The sequence below is a fragment of the Protopterus annectens genome, chromosome 9.part0 (genome assembly GCF_019279795.1).
Source record: "Protopterus annectens isolate FY-2018-M chromosome 9.part0, PAN1.0, whole genome shotgun sequence".
Lineage (NCBI taxonomy): Eukaryota > Metazoa > Chordata > Ceratodontiformes > Protopteridae > Protopterus > Protopterus annectens.
The window spans coordinates 699,573,093-699,598,552 of NC_056743.1; the positions used below are offsets into that span (position 1 = coordinate 699,573,093).

A 25,460-nucleotide genomic window follows, 5' to 3' on the forward strand; every position below is an offset into this window, starting at 1 on the left:
ACTTAAATTCTCTTATACGTCCAGTGGAATATAGCAAGTTGTTAGCCGGCCAAAGCTGAGGTTTTTAAGCAGAAAATATTTCACACTGTACCACTTAAATAGGCAAGGACAGGAAATCAAAGAATGTGACTACCCCCACACCTGTAATTACTAGCAAATAACAAAATTCAGCAAACACTGACTAACTCCCAGTTCAGCTAATATTTCTTCCAAACTGCAGAGCAGACTGAAAACTTCAGTTCAGCTAAATATTCCTTCTCACACAGTTATAATCAATTTAAATACTGTAATTTTTTGGGAAAAAAAAGCAGATAAAGGTACTTAAATTCTCTTATACGTCCAGTGGAATATAGCAAGTTGTTAGCCGGCCAAAGCTGAGGTTTTAAGCAGAAAATATTTCACACTGTACCACTTAAATAGGCAAGGACAGGAAATCAAAGAATGTGACTACCCCACACCTGTAATTACTAGCAAATAACAAAATTCAGCAAACACTGACTAACTCCCAGTTCAGCTAATATTTCTTCCAAACTGCAGAGCAGACTGAAAACTTCAGTTCAGCTAAATATTCCTTCTCACACAGTTATAATCAATTTAAATACTGTAATTTTTTGGGAAAAAAAAGCAGATAAAGGTACTTAAATTCTCTTATACGTCCAGTGGAATATAGCAAGTTGTTAGCCGGCCAAAGCTGAGGTTTTTAAGCAGAAAATATTTCACACTGTACCACTTAAATAGGCAAGGACAGGAAATCAAAGAATGTGACTACCCCCACACCTGTAATTACTAGCAAATAACAAAATTCAGCAAACACTGACTAACTCCCAGTTCAGCTAATATTTCTTCCAAACTGCAGAGCAGACTGAAAACTTCAGTTCAGCTAAATATTCCTTCTCACACAGTTATAATCAATTTAAATACTGTAATTTTTTGAAAAAAAAAGCAGATAAAGGTACTTAAATTCTCTTATACGTCCAGTGGAATATAGCAAGTTGTTAGCCGGCCAAAGCTGAGGTTCTTAAGCAGAAAATATTTCACACTGTACCACTTAAATAGGCAAGGACAGGAAATCAAAGAATGTGACTACCCCCACACCTGTAATTACTAGCAAATAACAAAATTCAGCAAACACTGACTAACTCCCAGTTCAGCTAATATTTCTTCCAAACTGCAGAGCAGACTGAAAACTTCAGTTCAGCTAAATATTCCTTCTCACACAGTTATAATCAATTTAAATACTGTAATTTTTTGAAAAAAAGCAGATAAAGGTACTTAAATTCTCTTATACGTCCAGTGGAATATAGCAAGTTGTTAGCCGGCCAAAGCTGAGGTTTTAAGCAGAAAATATTTCACACTGTACCACTTAAATAGGCAAGGACAGGAAATCAAAGAATGTGACTACCCCCACACCTGTAATTACTAGCAAATAACAAAATTCAGCAAACACTGACTAACTCCCAGTTCAGCTAATATTTCTTCCAAACTGCAGAGCAGACTGAAAACTTCAGTTCAGCTAAATATTCCTTCTCACACAGTTATAATCAATTTAAATACTGTAATTTTTTGAAAAAAAAAGCAGATAAAGGTACTTAAATTCTCTTATACGTCCAGTGGAATATAGCAAGTTGTTAGCCGGCCAAAGCTGAGGTTTTGAAGCAGAAAATATTTCACACTGTACCACTTAAATAGGCAAGGACAGGAAATCAAAGAATGTGACTACCCCCACACCTGTAATTACTAGCAAATAACAAAATTCAGCAAACACTGACTAACTCCCAGTTCAGCTAATATTTCTTCCAAACTGCAGAGCAGACTGAAAACTTCAGTTCAGCTAAATATTCCTTCTCACACAGTTATAATCAATTTAAATACTGTAATTTTTTGAAAAAAAAAGCAGATAAAGGTACTTAAATTCTCTTATACGTCCAGTGGAATATAGCAAGTTGTTAGCCGGCCAAAGCTGAGGTTTTTAAGCAGAAAATATTTCACACTGTACCACTTAAATAGGCAAGGACAGGAAATCAAAGAATGTGACTACCCCCACACCTGTAATTACTAGCAAATAACAAAATTCAGCAAACACTGACTAACTCCCAGTTCAGCTAATATTTCTTCCAAACTGCAGAGCAGACTGAAAACTTCAGTTCAGCTAAATATTCCTTCTCACACAGTTATAATCAATTTAAATACTGTAATTTTTTTGAAAAAAAAAGCAGATAAAGGTACTTAAATTCTCTTATACGTCCAGTGGAATATAGCAAGTTGTTAGCCGGCCAAAGCTGAGGTTTTTAAGCAGAAAATATTTCACACTGTACCACTTAAATAGGCAAGGACAGGAAATCAAAGAATGTGACTACCCCCACACCTGTAATTACTAGCAAATAACAAAATTCAGCAAACACTGACTAACTCCCAGTTCAGCTAATATTTCTTCCAAACTGCAGAGCAGACTGAAAACTTCAGTTCAGCTAAATATTCCTTCTCACACAGTTATAATCAATTTAAATACTGTAATTTTTTTGAAAAAAAAAGCAGATAAAGGTACTTAAATTCTCTTATACGTCCAGTGGAATATAGCAAGTTGTTAGCCGGCCAAAGCTGAGGTTTTAAGCAGAAAATATTTCACACTGTACCACTTAAATAGGCAAGGACAGGAAATCAAAGAATGTGACTACCCCCACACCTGTAATTACTAGCAAATAACAAAATTCAGCAAACACTGACTAACTCCCAGTTCAGCTAATATTTCTTCCAAACTGCAGAGCAGACTGAAAACTTCAGTTCAGCTAAATATTCCTTCTCACACAGTTATAATCAATTTAAATACTGTAATTTTTTGAAAAAAAAGCAGATAAAGGTACTTAAATTCTCTTATACGTCCAGTGGAATATAGCAAGTTGTTAGCCGGCCAAAGCTGAGGTTTTTAAGCAGAAAATATTTCACACTGTACCACTTAAATAGGCAAGGACAGGAAATCAAAGAATGTGACTACCCCCACACCTGTAATTACTAGCAAATAACAAAATTCAGCAAACACTGACTAACTCCCAGTTCAGCTAATATTTCTTCCAAACTGCAGAGCAGACTGAAAACTTCAGTTCAGCTAAATATTCCTTCTCACACAGTTATAATCAATTTAAATACTGTAATTTTTTGAAAAAAAAAGCAGATAAAGGTACTTAAATTCTCTTATACGTCCAGTGGAATATAGCAAGTTGTTAGCCGGCCAAAGCTGAGGTTTTAAGCAGAAAATATTTCACACTGTACCACTTAAATAGGCAAGGACAGGAAATCAAAGAATGTGACTACCCCACACCTGTAATTACTAGCAAATAACAAAATTCAGCAAACACTGACTAACTCCCAGTTCAGCTAATATTTCTTCCAAACTGCAGAGCAGACTGAAAACTTCAGTTCAGCTAAATATTCCTTCTCACACAGTTATAATCAATTTAAATACTGTAATTTTTTTGAAAAAAAAAGCAGATAAAGGTACTTAAATTCTCTTATACGTCCAGTGGAATATAGCAAGTTGTTAGCCGGCCAAAGCTGAGGTTTTAAGCAGAAAATATTTCACACTGTACCACTTAAATAGGCAAGGACAGGAAATCAAAGAATGTGACTACCCCCACACCTGTAATTACTAGCAAATAACAAAATTCAGCAAACACTGACTAACTCCCAGTTCAGCTAATATTTCTTCCAAACTGCAGAGCAGACTGAAAACTTCAGTTCAGCTAAATATTCCTTCTCACACAGTTATAATCAATTTAAATACTGTAATTTTTTTGAAAAAAAAAGCAGATAAAGGTACTTAAATTCTCTTATACGTCCAGTGGAATATAGCAAGTTGTTAGCCGGCCAAAGCTGAGGTTTTAAGCAGAAAATATTTCACACTGTACCACTTAAATAGGCAAGGACAGGAAATCAAAGAATGTGACTACCCCACACCTGTAATTACTAGCAAATAACAAAATTCAGCAAACACTGACTAACTCCCAGTTCAGCTAATATTTCTTCCAAACTGCAGAGCAGACTGAAAACTTCAGTTCAGCTAAATATTCCTTCTCACACAGTTATAATCAATTTAAATACTGTAATTTTTTGGGAAAAAAAAGCAGATAAAGGTACTTAAATTCTCTTATACGTCCAGTGGAATATAGCAAGTTGTTAGCCGGCCAAAGCTGAGGTTTTTAAGCAGAAAATATTTCACACTGTACCACTTAAATAGGCAAGGACAGGAAATCAAAGAATGTGACTACCCCCACACCTGTAATTACTAGCAAATAACAAAATTCAGCAAACACTGACTAACTCCCAGTTCAGCTAATATTTCTTCCAAACTGCAGAGCAGACTGAAAACTTCAGTTCAGCTAAATATTCCTTCTCACACAGTTATAATCAATTTAAATACTGTAATTTTTTTGAAAAAAAAGCAGATAAAGGTACTTAAATTCTCTTATACGTCCAGTGGAATATAGCAAGTTGTTAGCCGGCCAAAGCTGAGGTTTTAAGCAGAAAATATTTCACACTATAGCACTAAAATAGGCAAGGACAGGAAATCAAAGAATGTGACTACCCCACACCTGTAATTACTAGCAAATAACAAAATTCAGCAAACACTGACTAACTCCCAGTTCAGCTAATATTTCTTCCAAACTGCAGAGCAGACTGAAAACTTCAGTTCAGCTAAATATTCCTTCTCACACAGTTATAATCAATTTAAATACTGTAATTTTTTGAAAAAAAAGCAGATAAAGGTACTTAAATTCTCTTATACGTCCAGTGGAATATAGCAAGTTGTTAGCCGGCCAAAGCTGAGGTTTTAAGCAGAAAATATTTCACACTGTACCACTTAAATAGGCAAGGACAGGAAATCAAAGAATGTGACTACCCCACACCTGTAATTACTAGCAAATAACAAAATTCAGCAAACACTGACTAACTCCCAGTTCAGCTAATATTTCTTCCAAACTGCAGAGCAGACTGAAAACTTCAGTTCAGCTAAATATTCCTTCTCACACAGTTATAATCAATTTAAATACTGTAATTTTTTTGAAAAAAAAGCAGATAAAGGTACTTAAATTCTCTTATACGTCCAGTGGAATATAGCAAGTTGTTAGCCGGCCAAAGCTGAGGTTTCTAAGCAGAAAATATTTCACACTGTACCACTTAAATAGGCAAGGACAGGAAATCAAAGAATGTGACTACCCCCACACCTGTAATTACTAGCAAATAACAAAATTCAGCAAACACTGACTAACTCCCAGTTCAGCTAATATTTCTTCCAAACTGCAGAGCAGACTGAAAACTTCAGTTCAGCTAAATATTCCTTCTCACACAGTTATAATCAATTTAAATACTGTAATTTTTTTGGAAAAAAAAGCAGATAAAGGTACTTAAATTCTCTTATACGTCCAGTGGAATATAGCAAGTTGTTAGCCGGCCAAAGCTGAGGTTTTAAGCAGAAAATATTTCACACTGTACCACTTAAATAGGCAAGGACAGGAAATCAAAGAATGTGACTACCCCCACACCTGTAATTACTAGCAAATAACAAAATTCAGCAAACACTGACTAACTCCCAGTTCAGCTAATATTTCTTCCAAACTGCAGAGCAGACTGAAAACTTCAGTTCAGCTAAATATTCCTTCTCACACAGTTATAATCAATTTAAATACTGTAATTTTTTGAAAAAAAAAGCAGATAAAGGTACTTAAATTCTCTTATACGTCCAGTGGAATATAGCAAGTTGTTAGCCGGCCAAAGCTGAGGTTTTAAGCAGAAAATATTTCACACTGTACCACTTAAATAGGCAAGGACAGGAAATCAAAGAATGTGACTACCCCCACACCTGTAATTACTAGCAAATAACAAAATTCAGCAAACACTGACTAACTCCCAGTTCAGCTAATATTTCTTCCAAACTGCAGAGCAGACTGAAAACTTCAGTTCAGCTAAATATTCCTTCTCACACAGTTATAATCAATTTAAATACTGTAATTTTTTTGAAAAAAAAAGCAGATAAAGGTACTTAAATTCTCTTATACGTCCAGTGGAATATAGCAAGTTGTTAGCCGGCCAAAGCTGAGGTTTTAAGCAGAAAATATTTCACACTGTACCACTTAAATAGGCAAGGACAGGAAATCAAAGAATGTGACTACCCCCACACCTGTAATTACTAGCAAATAACAAAATTCAGCAAACACTGACTAACTCCCAGTTCAGCTAATATTTCTTCCAAACTGCAGAGCAGACTGAAAACTTCAGTTCAGCTAAATATTCCTTCTCACACAGTTATAATCAATTTAAATACTGTAATTTTTTTGAAAAAGAAAGCAGATAAAGGTACTTAAATTCTCTTATACGTCCAGTGGAATATAGCAAGTTGTTAGCCGCCAAAGCTGAGGTTTTTAAGCAGAAAATATTTCACACTGTACCACTTAAATAGGCAAGGACAGGAAATCAAAGAATGTGACTACCCCCACACCTGTAATTACTAGCAAATAACAAAATTCAGCAAACACTGACTAACTCCCAGTTCAGCTAATATTTCTTCCAAACTGCAGAGCAGACTGAAAACTTCAGTTCAGCTAAATATTCCTTCTCACACAGTTATAATCAATTTAAATACTGTAATTTTTTTGAAAAAAAAGCAGATAAAGGTACTTAAATTCTCTTATACGTCCAGTGGAATATAGCAAGTTGTTAGCCGGCCAAAGCTGAGGTTTTTAAGCCCTGAGACTGTCACTAGGACAAGTGGTTTCCAAAAAGATGATAATTTAGATAATAAAATGTTGTTTGTATCCTTCAGTCAGGTTACTGCTGAGATCTATACTATTACTTCTGTATTTATACTACTGTGTGAAACAGGTTGTTCTTACAGCTATTCACAAAGCTCTTTAGTGTAACTGGAATTTCTGTTTGACAGTGTAAGTTTGCTGTAAGTCTTCCTGCAGAAACATCACTGTATAGTCCTCAGAGTGTTTGGGATAGCAATCTTTTACAGCACACACTGCATTACATGTATTTTATCTTTCTCATAATGTATTATACTGTGGAGTGTAAAATCACCTTGAAAGATTACTACAGATAATAACAAATAGCATATCATGTTTTACCAGTAAATTATGGTTTAAGAGGTGTGTATACAAAGAGATATGTGGCTGAGCCAAGTATGGAAATAAGGTAGATAAGGAAAGCTGGTGGTGGAATGCAGACATCTAGGAAGTCATCAAAAGAAAGAAGGAGTGCAGGAAGAAGTGGGAGATGGAAAAGACTGACCAGGCTAGGAAGGACTACTGTTTTTTCTAACAAAGAATCTGAGAAAGAAGTTGCAATAGCAAAGAATAGGGCATCGGAGGCACTCTACCAACTTCTGGAAAGTGACTCAGTAAGGCGTACAAAGAAACTATATCAGGTTGCAAGGCAAAGACAGAAAGACAAAGAAGATAGTCAGACACCCTTCATAAGGGATGCCAGCAACAACCTGCTCACCAATCCACAGGACATCAAAGGCAGATGGAAGGAGTATTTCCAGCAACTCCTGAATAAAGAAAACCCCACAGAAGCTGTACGACCGGAGAAACAGCCTACGATGAGAGAAGTAAGGAAAGTACTTCGGAAAATGAAGTCAGGGAAAACAGCAGGTCACAGCAGATATGATAAAGATGTTGGATGAGATGGGGGAGAAATGGCTCCTGAGGGTACTAATTGCAGTGTGGCGAGAAAGGCGTATCCCAGATGACTGGAGAATAAGCATACTTGTGCCAGTGTACAAGAACAAAGGGAGCATCCATAACTCTGGTCAGCACAGAGTCATCAAACTTCTACCACATTGCATGAAAGTTCTGGAGAGAGAGTGCTTGATAAACGGATACGCAGACTAGTAGAATGTAAGATGGGAGATGAACAGTTCAGATTCAGATCAGGATGCAGCACAATTGACCCGATGTTTGCAGTGAGACATATATTTGAGAAGAAGCTAGAGGTGAGGAGAGAGTCCAGCTGTGCATTCCTAGACTTGGAAAAAGCATATGACGTGGTCCCAAGACAGCTGATCTGGGCAGTACTGTGGTGGTTTGAAGTCCCAGAAACATTGGTAGAATTAGTGCAGGCTATGTACAAGGACCCAGTGACTGAAGTATGAACAGCATTCGGCCTCACAGAGGGGTTCCCAGTGGGAGTGGGTGTACAACAGGGTTCAGCTCTGAACCCACTGCTGTTCATACTGGGGATGGACTACATTAGCAGACATGTTGGAGGGGACAGATTAACAAAGCTGCTGTATTCAGACAATGTGGTAGTACAGGCAGACTCTGAGCTAGAACTTCAGCAAAGGATAGGAGAACGGAGTGCAAATCTGAAGACACATGGGATGAAACTAAGCACAGATAAGACAGTGGTAATGGCAGCAAATTGGGGAAATCGGAAGAAGCTGAGAATAGAGATAGAAGGGAAGATAATGGAACTGGTTAACAGCTTCAAGTATGGGAGGGGTGGTTAAGGAGAAGGATAGTCTGAATGAAGAGGTCAAAGCTAGAATCAGAGGGGCTGCAGCCAACCGGCATAGAATATCAGGTGTAGTCTATGACAGAAGAATGCCAAAGAAGTTGAAAAGTAAGGTGTATAAGACAGTGGTGTGACCAGTACTACTGCATGGTACAGGATCCTGGGCAGTAAAGGCAGAACAGTTGAAGAAGCTAGAGGTGATGGAAATGAAGTGCCTGAGAAAGGTGGTAGGATGCACAATGTGGGACAGGCGAAGAAATGAGGATAAGAGCAGAAGCCAAAGTAGCTCCAGTTGGAGAAAAGATCAAAGAGAGCAGACTATGGTGGTTTGGACATGTGTAGAAAAGCAGAAGACAATCTGGTGAGGAGGATTTGGGGCAGACAGGAAGAAGGTAAAAGGAAGTGAGGATGTCCAGCAAAGGGTGGATGGAGTTTGTGAAAGAAGATCTGCAACAGTCAGGCATGAGTGTTGAAGAAGGCAGGAGTGTAGCACTGAAGCAAGAGAGTTGGCGACAGTTAACACGATACCCTGGCCCCATGTAGAAAAAAATGGGAAAAGGGGCTGGTGATGATGCGGTGTGTACAAATAGTTATGACCTTAAAAGAAGAGTGAATCTGCAGAGGTCATAATCATTTGTACATGACATAAAAAGTTTAATTTCCTGGTAAAACTTCTTATCAAAATTAGATTCTTCATAATGCATGACAGGCTTTCACTTTCTTTTCATTTTTACTTGTTTCCTTTGCTTTGATTCTGTGTCACTAGAAGCTTCTCTGACAGCATGTGGGACATGTTTGTTTGCTTTTCTGATCAGGATACAGTGCATTGGCCCGGTTCATTTGTCTGAAGCTAGACATTTCTGTATGCCTGTCCACCTCAGACTTGTTAGTAAAATTCATCCTTATCTTCCCTTGGTAGCAGAAAAAGGTATTATTTCAGTTTCTCAGGTCTCTGGCAGTGCAGGATTTTATTGGAGTGCAAGACACATGAACTTTCTGCAGCTAAGGTGGTCTGACTCTACCCTGAAGCCTGGCTAATCTGTTAGAGCGCTTGATCCTACTAGAACTTCTGCTGGAGTTCTCAGAGGACACTGATATTGCCACAAAGCCTTCCACTTCCCAGATGTATTCTGGGAAGTGGAAGAAATCAAGCCCAACTCAATCTGTGAATTTACAGGTAATTTTCACCCCTCTCCAACACTGGTTAGAGTTGGGACATCAGTATGACATGGTCAAGCTTCATGTTTCTACTACATTTGTACATCCCAACTCTGTGGCTAGCTGGATGGTGGCCCAGCTCAAACTTTTCAGGCAGTTCTTTTAGAAGGTCCTGAAGCTTTACCTACCTTTGGAGAACATTTTCTCACTAGGATTTTAACATGATTGGCAGGCTTAAGCACCCTGCATTCAAGCCATCTGTTTAAAGTTAATCTCATAGAACACTCCATTTTTGTTGGTGATTGCTGAGAACTGCATGATCTTGAAAATGCAGGATCTTATTTGCAGGGAACTGGACTTTCATAAGGACTAAGACTAATCATCATTTCATTTTGAAAGTGATCACAGAGATACCATTAAACAAGTCCTTTCATATGTCTATTTTCCTGTAAGGGATGTAATTCAAGGGAGGAAGAGTCATTTATGGAGTGGTATCAAGAAGACAAACAAGCATTTTGTTTCCTTTCCTGGAGCTGACAAGGGCTTGGTGATTAAGCAAACCTCATTCAAGAGAATTACTGTATATTCTTTTTATCATCAGGCTGCCAAATTAGGTTTTCCCAATACAATCAAATGTCACTCAATGATAGGCTGTTTCTACTGCCTTTTTCAAAAATGTGCCATGGTTATGTGGCTGTCATTTCACACCTTCCAGGAGACAATTCTCATTTTACTCTCCTTTCTTCAAGATGGAACCTTCTGAACCCTTGTTTTTTCAGCCCCCCCCCCCCCACACACACACACACACACACTTGTTTCTGCCTCCTTGGGAGATGATTTAATACATCTTAGGATTTTTTCCAGCTGTTACTTATTGCAGAAGGGCCTCACTAAGTAAGATATAACAGACACACAAGTATAGTTATATCAGCTGATCTCTGAGAGGGGTGGTCTCGCAGCTTAAGCAGTCTATAGCATATCGTTATTTAGATAATGGGTAAATGGTACATCAGTACCCTGATTGGAGAACAAGTGTTCTCCAGCAGGGTATTAATGTACAAGAAATGCCCACTGAGAAGAACAAGCCCGCCACTTCATGTCAGCATATCAAGTCGCCGTGGAGCTCGGACTTAGAAAATGGAACGGCTGACATTATTTTACACTCGTTAAGCCGTGCCTTTGCTGTTTAGCGAGTGTAAAATATAAAAAAAGATGACAACTAAAAAAAAGAAAAAGAAAAAAGAAAGGTAGGTGTGTGCATGTGTGTGTGTGTGTGTGTGTGTGTGTGTGTGTGTGCTTATGTCTGTGTTTGATTGTATGTGTGCATGTCAGTGAAAGTGAGCAAGCCATTATTTTACACTCGCTAAGCAGTGCTTTTGCTGTTTAGCAAGTGTAAAATAAAAAAAGAAAAAAAAAGAAAATAAAGCATGTGTGTGAGAGTGTATGCGTGTATGAGAGAGAGAGAAAGCAGTTGTTCATTTGAAACAGAAAAGTGTGTGTTTATGTTTGTCTGCATATGTGTGTGAATACGTGCATGAAAGCAGAGGCTGTGTGTGTGCGTGTGTACCTCTCAATCTTTTCGAGCAAGAATTCCAGACAAACCCACAAATAATTGGGGACAAAGGCCCAAAATAGGGGCACTTTTTAAATATTACTCTTACAGACTTAGAAAGTTGATAAAACAACAGGTTTTGCATTAGCATGACACTTCTTAAGGATATGAAGTCTGAAACTCAAATGACTCCCATTATTTTCTTACTTCAGTTTTCAATGATTAGCCATTGGCTTGCCAGAAATCCACACATTTTAGGAGAAACAGACCAAAAATATAAGGAAAAAATCTGGACAGTTGAGGGGTGTGGGTGTGTGTGTGTGTGTGTGTGTGTGTGTGTGTGTGTGTGTGTGTGTGTGTGTGTGTGTGCGTGAGAGAGAGATCCAGAGAGTGTGTGAGAAAGTGAGAGTGATGTGTGACTGGATGTATGTATGTAAGTAGAGGAGATTGTGTGTGACAGAGATGAGAGACAGTGAGACCAATCTTGTGTGAGTGAATGTGTGTATGAAGGAAGAGGCGACTGTGTGTGTGTGTGTGTGTGTGTGTGTGTGTGTGTGTGTGTGTGTGTGTGTGTGTGTGTGAAAGCAGAAGAGACTGTGTATGTGTGTATGGAGAGAGAATGGGCTGTATCTAAATTGTTGTGTTTCACTTGCTTATTATTTTTTAAGCACTATTATCATTTTATATATATGTTTGATGTAAAATGCTTCCTACAACACCATTAACATTTGCTACAAGTATGAAACATTAGACGGAGGAACTATTTTACATCAAAAATATATTAAAAAAATAAAATAGTACTTTAAAAAATACATAAGTAAGTAAAACACAACAATTTTACAGAGAGCCCATTGTCTAAGTGCAATAATGCCCTCCAGGGTTAATGCCCTTCCATGGGTGTAGAGGATTAACGCACACCCTGTCAGGCATTATTGCTTGCATAGATATTATATCTAGAGTGATCAGAATACTGTGAAAGGTTTTGACTTTGAAATCTTGATAGCTGTAGATCTAAATGATTAAAAAAACATAGTGCAGTTAAAAAGAAAAAAAAATACTTTTTAATCAGAATTTTAACATTTCTTTGCCTGGCTTTCACTTTGGTGGGCATTTGTTTAATTTTAAATGGTGTTGCTATGCCCCACTAGACAAAACTAACCATTCACATAGTGCATAGCCCAACAAGAAGGTTAAAAATTAATTTGCTACAACGAAATGGATATGCACACTCGTAAAAATGTCAAGCATTTGGTAACCTAGCAACTTAAAAACAGCCTTTTGATTAGCTAGTATCTTATTGCTAAATCCAGAAATGTTTAAAAGATTAAACGAGTCTCAGATTTGCTACCTTTTATAGCTCTGTTTCGTGCGTGGATCACCTTTACTTCCTCCTTTTGTCAGCTCTGTATCTTGTCAAGCTGTTTATTGGTGATGGTGGAAAGGTAAATGGTTAGATTCAAATTCTATATCATTTACATTTTTTTAAATTTAAGTGCTTGTGGCTTTATAAAATAATATTACTCTATTTAACATGGCTAATTTAAGGCACTTAATTTTCTTTTTTTTTTTGGGGGGGTTGTTCATGTTATGTTTTTCACCCAACCACATGATGCCTACAGTCCTCAAAAGTTGTTTGCAGTGAGTGAAAAATTGTATTTATGTAGGTGCTGCTGCTGTGCTATGCTTTCTGGAACCAAACTCTTTTTAAGACACAAAGTCTTGCTGGCTGGTTACTGCTGAATCAGAGACACAGAGTTTTGCATGACTGCATCTGTAGTCTGTTTAAAGCACCAAATTTTGCACACTGATAAAGAAATATATTTTGCAGCACAATAATATTTCACTGTAAGCACATTTACTAATAAATAACTTATTTTTATAACAAACAAGATGTATGACTGTAGTTTACAAATTTAATGAGCAAAGTTTTTACTTCACAACTGATATGGATGATGGCTGTATGGCTTTTCATTCTCCACATACCTCGGAACCTAAGTTCATACAAAATATCTCTAACAAAATTTGATTTACAGTTCTTATAAACTGTTATTCTCACGCACTTAATATCCTGTTTTTTTCTTTTTCTGCTGATACTTTACTTTCCAGACTTGTTTAAGGAAATGTTTTGTTATAAAACAGTATTGTCCTTCTGTGAAACCATTTCTGCTGATGTGAAAATGCACGCAATCAGAATTGTTTTTTCTGCTGATTTTATAAAAAGATGTTCATTAGCAGAAGTCTGAAAGGAAACATCTGTGCAAACTGTTCTGCTGCTATTTTTGAGGAACTGATTCTGTGAGAGAACATGTTTTCTGAGGAAACAGCTTGGCAAAAGATCACGTATTGCTGAGTTTATAAAAAAGCATGTAACACTTGCTTTCCAGAATTGCTTTTTAGGCTTTTTTGCTGATGCTGTGAAGAAGCCTGTCTGTTATACATATAGTATGGATGCCCATTTCACATTGCTAAACTCTATACATATATTCAAGTAAACCTTTTATTCTGTGCTTTATCTTTCAGCATATTTACAACAGAATTAATTTCAATTTTTTATTCACAGTTAAACATACTCTAACAATTCCCTCTATTTTAAAACACACTCATCAAAACACTTTATACTGACATGTATTTTTGATCAGGTTATATAGAAAACACATTAGGAAACAAAACCTTTAGTCTTCTTTTGATACAACAATTCAAAATGCAATTTTATATAGTTAATACAATGATATCAAGTATTACTACCAAAACTGAATGTATCTAACACTTTTTTTCTTGCAGACCATTCTGTGAAAATATTTTACCAGTTATGAGCTATGTCTGCTATAGGCTTTACAGAACTTATCGTTTTGCAACTGTTGAATTAACTGTTTACTTTTATTAATCACCTTATACCAACAGTTTAGATATATACTAATATCTATAAGAAGGAAGGACTATGTGCTACTGCAAGCGTTATTTAGTGCTAAAAATATACAGTTTCAGTGTCATTTTAACCATAACATTGTGGTCATATCTCTGAACTGCCCATACACTTTAGTTGACAGTGAAGTGAACATTTTAAAGTACTGAACTGGGCTTAGATAATAAATATTTGAATGTAATTATTTCAGTATATTTAATACTTGAGGATTAAAAAAGAAACATGATTTATACACTGAAGAATGCTATTTACACATTAGTCCATTAGCTGTATGAGTACAATATTTTAATATATTTTTTTTCCTAACTGGGGTAACCACTTCTGGTATGAATAAAATGGTGGTCCAAAACCCAGTGATAAAAATTACAACTTGACAAATTACTTTTGAACAATGTGTCCTATACAGTATGGAGCTACACAGACTGTTTGCTAATCATGCATTTCAATCTAGTAGGTACCCTGGACCCTTTTTTTACACATGGTTTTTCACACATATTTATTAGGCATTATTTACACTGAATTATTTTGCATTTGTACATACAAAGACTGCAAAGTACATTTAGTCTAATCTACAAATTTAGTAATATTAACATCAAGCAAAACATTTGAAAAATGTTATGTCTCTTTAGAAGTATCTAGTGGAATTGGCACCAGGGGCAAAACTCCTGTTATTTTAGTTATTAAACTACATACCCAACAATCAGAAACATTTATGCCTTTTGCATACCAACACTGTCTTGCCAAAAACATATTAAAAAATAGTGATCAGCCTTGCTCATTTTTTTACATATGTTTACTCTCTCTCTCTCTTGTATAGCTTTACAATTTAACAGGTTGTAAATATAATTTAATATTAAAAGTACAATAATAAATAGCATAATAGCCATTAGCAACTTGTAAAATAACTTGTTCTATCAGATTTAATCTGTTTACCAGCATTTCTAATGCCCTAATACCTGTTTCCCCCCTCCCTAAAAGAGCACTGTCAAGGGGGAATGAGACATTATTTTCCTTCCTGTAGCTTTATTTTAGACCCTTCTGCAGTACTGCTTATACAGTCAGTGTAAAACTGAGAAAATACCCTCCCCCTGTAGTATTGCAGTATTGTTCATTTGCTTTATGCTTTGAGGATAGAATGTATGCCAGACCAACATTTTGGTTATACATTTGCTTTATTAGGTTACTAACAAATTGTGAATCTTTGTCTGATTTGATAATTTTTGGCCATTTCCAATGACAGAATATATATTTTTGTTGCCTTTGCTGTCTACAATCACTAGTAGTTATTTGTACCCTCCTGCTTAATTTATTTGGACTGTATGTATACTGTAGCCCATCTGCTGGCAGTACTTGATGTAAATGAGGTTTTTTACTTTTAACATTTACCTACAAACAGATTATCAGTGGCATGCATGCACAATTGTGATGTTTTATTACAATAACCAAATAGTGCTGCATGCGAACACTTAATTATGTTTTAATAAGAATAATGTTTTAGAAAAACGCAAGCCACTTGTCTGGCAATCAGTCTTGTTTTTTACCGTATCTGCCCAACATTTCCTGTAACTACTTATTTAGTCTGGGAAGGTCTGAGCTAAGATTTTAGACTCTGTAATCATAGTTAACTCTTTTAGCATTTTTCTTTTAATCATCCATTAATACACTTGCAGCTTGATATTAGAATGCAGTTGTAAAACACTTAGAATTATATTTGCGATTTGTGTAACTATGCATTTATACTACATAAACATTATTTTAGAATTAGCTTAAATATTTTAACTTGGATTTTAGTATTTTTTTATTTAACTCCAAGACTGATTGGGTGTATATCAGAAGTCCGAATGCTTATAAGTCCGAACGCCGAAACATCGAACTGGTAAGTCTGAAGATTGAAAATAACGAAGCCGCAAAACATCGAATTCTTTCCCAGGGAAAGAATTCAGTGGGCCGGTTCCACAGCTCCGCTATTTCCTTCACTGTGGTGCGATCTTGGAGTTGGTATATTTAAGTAGGGGGGGGGTGTTTCCGTGTTTTGTACTGGAACAGCGATTTTTTTTCCCCCTGGGAAATAAATCACTGTTCTGAGTGTTCAGAGTATTCAGTTTTTGGAGTTTTGGGTTCGATATTTTCATAGTCGAAGTTTTGTCACTTCGACTATGTGATATAGACCCGACTAATTGACTAATACCATCTCTAATTTTATTTATTTTAAAATTGTCTGTCAAAGCTTTTAACTGTTTGGTTGGTGTTACTATGCAATTATAAAAAAATTGTAAAAAACAAAATAGATATTGGCTTAACTAACATGTTTATATTTACATTATTTATATTTGCTGTTGTCTGTGTTTCATTCTTGTGCATTGTAAACAGATATACTTTAAATGAAAAGAAAATACATGCATGTCAGTCTTGTGACTTCAGATGTTTACAGTCATTAACTACTCTCATTTGATTTTTATGCACTAGAACTGTTTTGTGTACCTTCTGACTATGCTATGAGAATAGCAGTCATATGCTCTACTTTACTGTAGTACTGATAAATGTCTTCTTTTAACTAAATGAAAGTTTTAAAACATTTAAGAATGATTTGTTCATACAGCAGATCCTGCCATGTATGCTTAACCATTTTCAAAATACAAGCATATTGTAAAATATATCTCTTTTGTACAGATCAGCTGTAGTTTCCTGCTCTTTTGCAATATTTTTTTTAAGCTCAGCTGTTGTATGCAGGAAGTCAGTCTCTGTCAGTTCAGCTAATTTATTTTCTTTATCCTGTAACTGCTGTTGAACAGTTTCTTGTAATGCTGCACGGTCTGCCTGATATTTCTCAGTAACTTGTTCAGCTGAATCTAAAGCTTTTATTATACACTTTTGAAAAAAACGTTTGTATAACTTGCCTAATCTTCCTGAACTCATTCTGTCTTTTAGAAGTTTATTAAATTATTTTGTAACAAAATGTACTGGTGGTTCTGTCAGTAACTGATTTGACTGCTGTAGTAACTCTGAGATTAACGTAGTGACAAAACATAACTGCCCAGCATCTGAATTTAATGTAAGCATATCAACTTTTTCTGGTTCTTTACAATTAAATGGTTTATATGTACAAGCTAACCTTTGAATTATGGCATGCACTGTATTTTTATAACATTGTACACAGAAAGCATTTTCATATGATTTACACAATAAACATTACCACTCTAGAAGAAGTAAGAACAGCACTAAGGAAGATGAAGTCTTGTTAAGGTGTTTACCTCGCAGACACAAGGTGCAGGGTTTGATTCTCACATGGGGTAATTGGCTAGGCTTAAAATGGCCTGCAAAGGCAATTAGCCTAGTATTAATCTATGTATCTATGTACCTATGTACAAAACTCACAATTTCAGTCATATACTCTGCTGTTTACCTTTCTTGGAGAATTTATGGCACTGCTTACTTTCCTGCACTGCAGTCTCACTCCGGATTTGGATGTCTGAGAAACTGTACCTTTGCAGACTCTAGAAAGTGTAGAAAACTGAAATACTCAACATAAATGTTAGTTACTGTCCTTTTACTAGAGTGACCTTATAGAAGGCATCACCACTCCCCCTGTGTTCGGATACAGGCTGGGGTCACCATTGAAAATTTTAATTTATATAGGTGCCGCTGCTGTGCTGTGCTTCCTGGAACCAAAGTCTTTTTTAAGACACAAAGTCTTGCTGGCTGTGTACTGCTGAGTCAGACACAGAGTTTTGCATGACTGCATCTGTAGTCTGCTTAAAGCACCAAATTGCACACTGATAAAGAAATATATTTTGCAGCACAAAACTATTTCACTGTAAGCACATTTACTAATAAATAACTTATTTTTATAACAAACAAGGTGTATGACTGTAGTTTACAAATTTAATGTGCAAAGTTTTTCTTTCACAACTGATATGGAAGATGGCTTTATGGCTTTCCATTCTCCAGTTACCTTAGAACCTAAGTTCCTACAAAATACCTCTAACAAAATTTTGATTTACAGTTCTTATAGACTGTTATTCTCATGCCCTTAAGATCCTGTTTTTTTTTTTTCTTTTTCTGCTGATACTTTACTTTCCAGACTTGTTTAAGGAAATGCTTTGTTATAAAGTAGTATTGTCCTTCTGTGAAACCATTTCTGCTGATGTGAAAATACACTGAATCAGAATTGTTTTTCTGCTGATTTTATAAAAAGATGTTCATTAACAGAAGTCTGAAAGGAAACATCTGTGCAACCTGTTCTGCTGATGATATTTTTGAGGAACTGATACTGTGGGAGAACATGTTTTCTGAAGAAACATCTTTGTAAAAGATCACATATTGCTGAGTTTATAAAAAAGCATGTAATACTTGCTTTCCAGAATTGCTTTTTTGGCTTTTTTGCTGATGCTGTGAAGAAGCCTGTCTGTTATACATATAATATGGAAGCCCATTTTACATTGCTAAACTCTATACATATATTCAAGCAAACTTTTTATTTTATGCTTTATCTTTCAGCATATTTACAATAGAATTCATTTCAATCTTTTACTCACTGTTAAACATACTCTAACAATAACCCTTTGTAAAATCAGGAGTTTTTAAAATAATTTTTAATGTTGCATTTGAGCAAACACTTTACATCTACTGTATGTTTGTTTTTGTTCTTAAAATTCTGCATAATTTTTATGTCATAAATGTAGGGAAAATGTGGGGATGTGTCCTACTAAAGTTTATGGGGATGGAGCTTTACATCATTTGTAATCTGCATTACATTTAATTTATTGACATTTGTTAACCGGGAAAGTCCACTGGGTCAGTAATGCACTTTCAGTAGAGGCTCGGGGAGAAAAGCTCCACAAATATGACATCAAAAAGAACATACAGAGCAAATTTTAAGAAAAGAACATTAAATGAGTTAATTAATACAACATAACATTTAAAGGTTACTACAAGCATAATAATGTAAAGTACACATAATAAAACACACAATAATATAAAATAAAACACATAATAATGTAATAATTTCATAATTAAAGGAATCATTTATGTAAACATTGTCTTGATAGATGAACAGTGCCCTTAATTAAGTATAAAATTAAATAAAATGTTAATAATTCACTTTATCCAGTTTAGGGTCATGGGGATGCCAGAGCCACTGAGTGAGCATAGGAATGAGGACCATTTCTAAGTGAGTCACTTGTTCATTACAGGAAGTGCAGACATCTACACACGCACACGCACACACACATACACACACACACACACACACACACACACACACACACACACACACACACACACATACACACACAGATACACAACTAAGGACAATTTTGTTAGATAGTGAATTCACCCACCGCATGTATGTGGAATGTTGGAGGAAACCTGTAAAACTCCATATGGGCAGAAGGAGGACATGGCAGCCCCATACAGACAGCATCTCATGAGGGAACCAAACTGGTAAGCTGAGCACTATGAGGAAGCAATGCCAGCCGCTGTACCACTGTGACGCCCTCTGTAAATAATACAGGAGTTATACTTTGTATCCTATAGACTTCAGTAGACAGTGTCCACATGTTCTCCCTGCACTCAGACCATAACCATAAAGAAAGGTTTTAAGATTGCAAATTATGCGTTTGTTTAAACGGAAAATTATGAGTGATTAACAAAAGAAACCTGCTGTACAGGTATAAATATAAAAGAGACACTAATTCTTAATGTTTGTGTTTAAAGTATTACAAGATAGAGTACATCAACAGTATAAACCTAAACTGTCCCATTCTCTATAATACCCTCAGTAATGATCTTCTTAACAAAAGTTAGTTTATTGTTCCTTTCCTTTACCTCCCTTTTCTGTTTACTGCTGATACTTCCCTTCTTACCACAAATAAATATATTATTGCTCATGTATACAAGCTGATGTAACCCATTTCTTTGTGAGACTAAAGCATTCTGCTTTTTAAAACCTTCCAAGCAACTCCTCATTCTTAATATTTGCTCATTCCTCAGCTGTACTAGTTTACATGCATGCTTCATTCCTGCTACAGAAGACAATGAATATGTCCCAAGGCCCAGCTTCTTCATACAATGTCATGGACTTATAATAGCCCTTCTTAATGCAGGAGGTCTTATTAATATGTTTGATAATTCATAACATGGCATAAAGGAGACAATCCCACTAGAGTGGCATTTTCTTATATTTGGCTAATCAGTCTTTATCTTTCCCTCTTATAAAAGTCATTGTTAGCATGTTTTTCTCTTTGGTGGATTAGTAATTTCTGTTCATCATATACCTAATTTAGGATTAATAATTTGTCAGTAAGTCATGCTCTGGAAATTTTTTTACCTCATGTTCTCTTTGATGTATGCAACCACTCAGTTTATTCTTAAGCACTAGCATTTTCACTGCAATATTTTTGAAATATTCACCTTTTTTATTAGCTGTTTGCTTTTTATTAATGCTTATGGGGGCACTATGCTGTTACTTGTAGCTAAACCTGGAAAAATAATTTAGAACATTGTATTAATAATCAGACTAATTCAATAATTTGCACTAATCTTAGATCGAAATGTTACCCAGTAAAATATAGATTGTTTCTCATCAGAATTTATTAGGCATACCTCTCAACTGTACAGATTTTCGCACACTGTCCAGATTTTTGTCTCATATATTTGGTCTTTTTCTTGTAAAATTGTGGTTTTCTGGCAAACCATTGAGGGTTGAAGATGGAAAATACTGACAGACATTTCAGTTTCAGACTTAATATCCTTCAGAGCATTTATGCTAATGGAAAACCTGTTAATCTATCAAATGTCTAAGTTTGTAAGAGCAATATTTAAAAAGTGTCCCTGTTTTTGGACCTTTATCCCCCCATTATTTATGGCTTTGTCCAAATTTCTTGCTATAAGAGGTTAAAAGGCATGTTTATAGGTACCTTTTGTGAAGAGTAGTAGATAAACAATAGGTGTCTGGCAAGGTGAATAACAATGTCTTTCATTGTTATTGTCACTGTAAGCTACAGCAGTAAGGAAGTACATCACACACTGGAGACACCTTATTGTAACGTGACAACAGGTGCTCCCTAAGGAATGTTATCTGCCTTTCTGCTGTTATAACTGTTGCCAACAGGTGTTCAGTAAAGAATGTTATCTGCTGTGGAGTTACTGCTACTTTACATTGGCCAGTACAGATTGCTGTGAGAAGTTTATAATTTTTTTCCTTGCCTTGCAATAAATATCTCTGTGGAACTGTTTCCTGGAATGCTGTACTGTTACAATATATGAGTGGCTGCCAGCTAAACAATGACTCCTTGATTTACTGATGGTCACATCTAAGCATCAGGCAGTATTGCCTGAAATAAAAATGAAACCTGGGGACCCAGCAAAACCAGAAATCTTTAGGAACTATTTCAAGGCTTACCTCTCTCTACTAAGTGACAACTTGGCTAAATTCCAACACCCCCAAACTGAGTAAACATTATAGCACATGCTGAGCTATTTACAGAAATCTTTTCACAGCCACATTGATAGTTGTATAGAGTGAACTGTTCCCACTGGTGTTAAGAATAAGACAAACTCAAAAGACAAGCCACCATGGTGAAATCACAATATCAATCATTATACAACAAAAGAAAGAAAAAAAAAATCTTAGCCAAGCATAGGAAGTCCTACATACTAAAAGCCACCTGACCAATTTAAACAGACAGCTAAGAGGGTTAATTAATATTTCAGAAACTAAATTTGAAATAAAAATAGCTTTTCAGGCAAAGGGCAACCATTAAGCTTTATACAGCTATGTGTATAACCTCAGGGGAAATACGCAACAGTGAGCAGAACTTATTGTAAATGGCATTACCCACACTGAAAGGAGGCCATTGCCAACCGTTTGGCTGAAAGGTTAAGCTCAAATTTTTCCCTCTACTCCCCCAGACAATCCAAAGAAAATAACACATACCACAGCACCCTCAACCATTACTAGGGAACCGGTCATCAATGCTCTTTCAAAGGCCAAACACGATACATCAATGGACCCCAGTAACATCCAGGAATGCTTAATAAATAGCATGAAACATGGCCTCTCTGATCCACTTGAATCACTTTTCAACTGGAGCCTACAGTCAAATTTTCTGTCCAAGGAATGGAAGATGGTTACAGTCATTCCCCTACATAAAAGAGACCCAGCCACTGATCCAGGTAACTACAGATTCATAAGACTGAACAGCCTCATATGTAAGGTCAAGCAAAGAATTATCATGGACATGATAAATGAGCACATAGGTAACCTGCAAATGCAGGACTCATCACAGTTCAGCTTTGTTAAAGGAAGGTCATCCCTATAAAATCTAGTGGACTTCTTTGAGAGGGTCACCAAAGCAATGGATAAAGACAAGAAAGTGCAAACAGCTTACCTCGACCTGCCCAAGGCTTTTGATGCAATACCCTTTTCAGGAATTATAGACAAGCTCACTACTTTAGGTATAAACCCTTTTTTCACACACTGCATAGCCATCTGGCTGACTGATAGGACCTAGGAGGTCAAAACAGATGAGGCCACCTCCGGCAAAAGGCCTGTCATTAGTGGAGTTCCCCCAGGTCTCATTACTGGACCCTCTCCTTTTTGGTATCTGTTTCTCTGAAATGGAAGCAAATGCTGAACATTTATGGCTGACTGAGTTTACTGTGGTTATCTGGAAAAAGTCTGCAGGCACTAGTATTCTTTAAGAAGGTCTGTCTCTGACTAACAAATGGTGACTGAGCCAGGGTCTTAAACTCAGTGCTAAGAAATGCAAAGTTGTGCCCATTGGTAAATCAACCATCCCAGCTAATTACCTTGTTGATAATGTGCCCCTAAGAGTCTACCCAGTGGTCAGGAATCTGGGTAGACAGTAGTCTTACCTTCAACCACCACATGGGCACAGTCATGAGGAAAGCCTTTTATGTTGCACAACTTAAGTCCCAGTCTACGGAAGGAAATGCTATGATTCATTATTTTTGCATTTCAAGTTGCAGTAAAGTATTCCTGTTTCATTCCTCCAGAGTGGTTGGCTAGGTTTTCCTTCCATAGATGAAATATTTTTTGAGGTTGAATCGAGCACTGTAAAAGCTGAACTAGTAATCATTAAAATTACCAGAACAGTGTTCATTTCACCATTGCACGCTGATATATTTGGTGAATGCCTGTTTGGTGATGGTTGAAATATGGCATGATGCAATCTGCTCAGTGCCTTAGAGATATGCTTTCATTATCTGTTTAAATCAGGTTTATTATCTAAATTTATGATTATTTTTCTTACAGAAAAACAAGATTGTGAAACTCTCTTTAAGGCTGACTGTACAATGTCTTAATTGCCGTTATGAGGTCATAGCAATAAATAACATAATGAATGAAAAAATATATTTGTTGTTGCTGTTTAAGTTAAACCAAGGTCAGATGATTTTAAAACACGCTGTTGATCTGGATTAATAGTCACTGGTACAGATCTCATCTATCCTAGTGATAGTATCTGACATGGAGGTTCTGAAAATATACCCAGTGCCGGTAAAATGGATGCTGTTTGCTGTAGTATACTGTATTTATCGCATTATATAGAACCTGGCCAAGGCGGTGTGTAGGTAAATTTGTTATAACTTATGTACCATGGATATCCCAAGCATTGATCAACATGCATCTCCATGGCTACTACTGAGCAAATACCTAACAAGTTCTGTGCTGTAGTCCCACACTGGTAAATTCGTTGGCAGGGGTATCCATGAGGTATGGCTGCCTTTAAATATACCCAGTCCATGCCCCCCCCCCCTCTCAAATTGTCAGTGAATCTGCAGTTGTCATATGATAAAAAAGACAAAATGCATTCATGTCCCCTGCACCAGCATGTGGTTATTGAAGTATTGTTCACTGCTTTCTAAAACTGATGTATAACAATGATATATAACAACCTAAGTAGATCAGTATTAGTATTTTGATGTTTGTCTAATTCTATCTCAGTAATTTACTCTTCATTTCAGATCCAGAGTCCAATGTTGCACTCATTGCTGGGATTGTTATTGCTGTTGTTGCCGTGATCCTTATTGCCATAATCTCAGTGGTTATCTGGAAAAAGAAGCAAAAAGGTAAGGATGAGAAGAGACTAATGGGATGAGAAAAGGGAGGATGGTGAACTAAGAACATAATGCATGTTTGGCATTCATTTCATGTTAAAAATTGATTACTAAGTCTGTTGTGTTTTAAACTTTACCACTAGAAACGTGATGTTAATGTCTACAGATGCTAAGACAATGTTTTAACTCCCAGTGCAGAAGCGTATAATATGTAGTCAGAGGAAGACACAAAGTAAGGTACTAGTAAAAAAAAAAACACTTATATTCTTCTTTCCAGCACTGTATATAAATCATCAGTGACATACAGACACCTTTGTTAAGCATTACCTGTTTGTGGACACGGGGAGGTGACTATGGGAGAGGTCATTTATTCTCTTCCAAGTCCTTTCCCATTATCAGGAACAGTAAATTAGTCTTACAGAGATGAGCAGTTCACACAGCTTCGAATATTTTTGAATATTAAAATGTTTCTTTGTTTTTCAGAAAAGTGTGATAGTAATATATGTAGTATACACAAATATGAAAAAAAGACTATAATAATCTTTAAACAATGTTATGGGGATAAAAAGGTGTCAAACAATTATTTATTTATTTATGTGATTCTTTATTTTAGAGGGAGCACAGTGAGAAACACATGCATAAATATACTGTAATAACAATATATGCAAATACATATTCAAACTGGGTGCCAGTTGAAAGAGTGAGAATTGTAGTTAGTGACTGATCGCGCATACAAATGAATCAGCTCTTGAAAGGTTAAGTACCACATAGTTTTATATATTCCAGTCTTGTGTATGCTGTTTATGTGTAAGCACCATGTGTCTTCAACAGATATTCAAGGTTTCAGTTAAACATTTGCATTGATATTTGAATATAAGGAATGGTAGTGTTCATGGAGGTTATATCAAGCAGAGCATGTAAACCCTTGTGCTACATGTCTTGCTTCTTTGGCTAAATTAGACTGCATTACTTTTTAGCATTATGTTGTTGTTGTGTCTTTCGGCTTTTCCCGGTTAGGGGTCGCCACAGCGGAACTCCAGTCCACTAATGATTGGCAGTAGATTTTTACGTGCCGAGTTGCCGGCCCTGACGCACAACCTTCAATGAAGGTACGCCCATTCACGCATGTCTCCATACAGAAGACGCTCTAGCTGAGAATCGAACAGGACAGCGTCTTACTGTGAGATGACAACGCTACCGCAGCATTATATTTTTTCTTTTTTTATCTTTGCAGTA

At 36.3% G+C, this 25,460-nt stretch overlaps 1 protein-coding gene across 1 annotated transcript in view; it reads left to right on the top strand.

Annotated features, from left to right (window-relative positions):
• Window positions 1–25,460, top strand: part of LOC122810574 (class I histocompatibility antigen, F10 alpha chain-like) — a 597,999-nt gene that overhangs the window by 490,932 nt on the left and 81,607 nt on the right. The window contains exon 4 of the mRNA XM_044082153.1: window positions 24,132–24,236. Within this exon, the coding sequence (XP_043938088.1) occupies window positions 24,132–24,236 (105 nt within the window). The remainder of the gene's footprint in view (window positions 1–24,131; window positions 24,237–25,460) is intronic.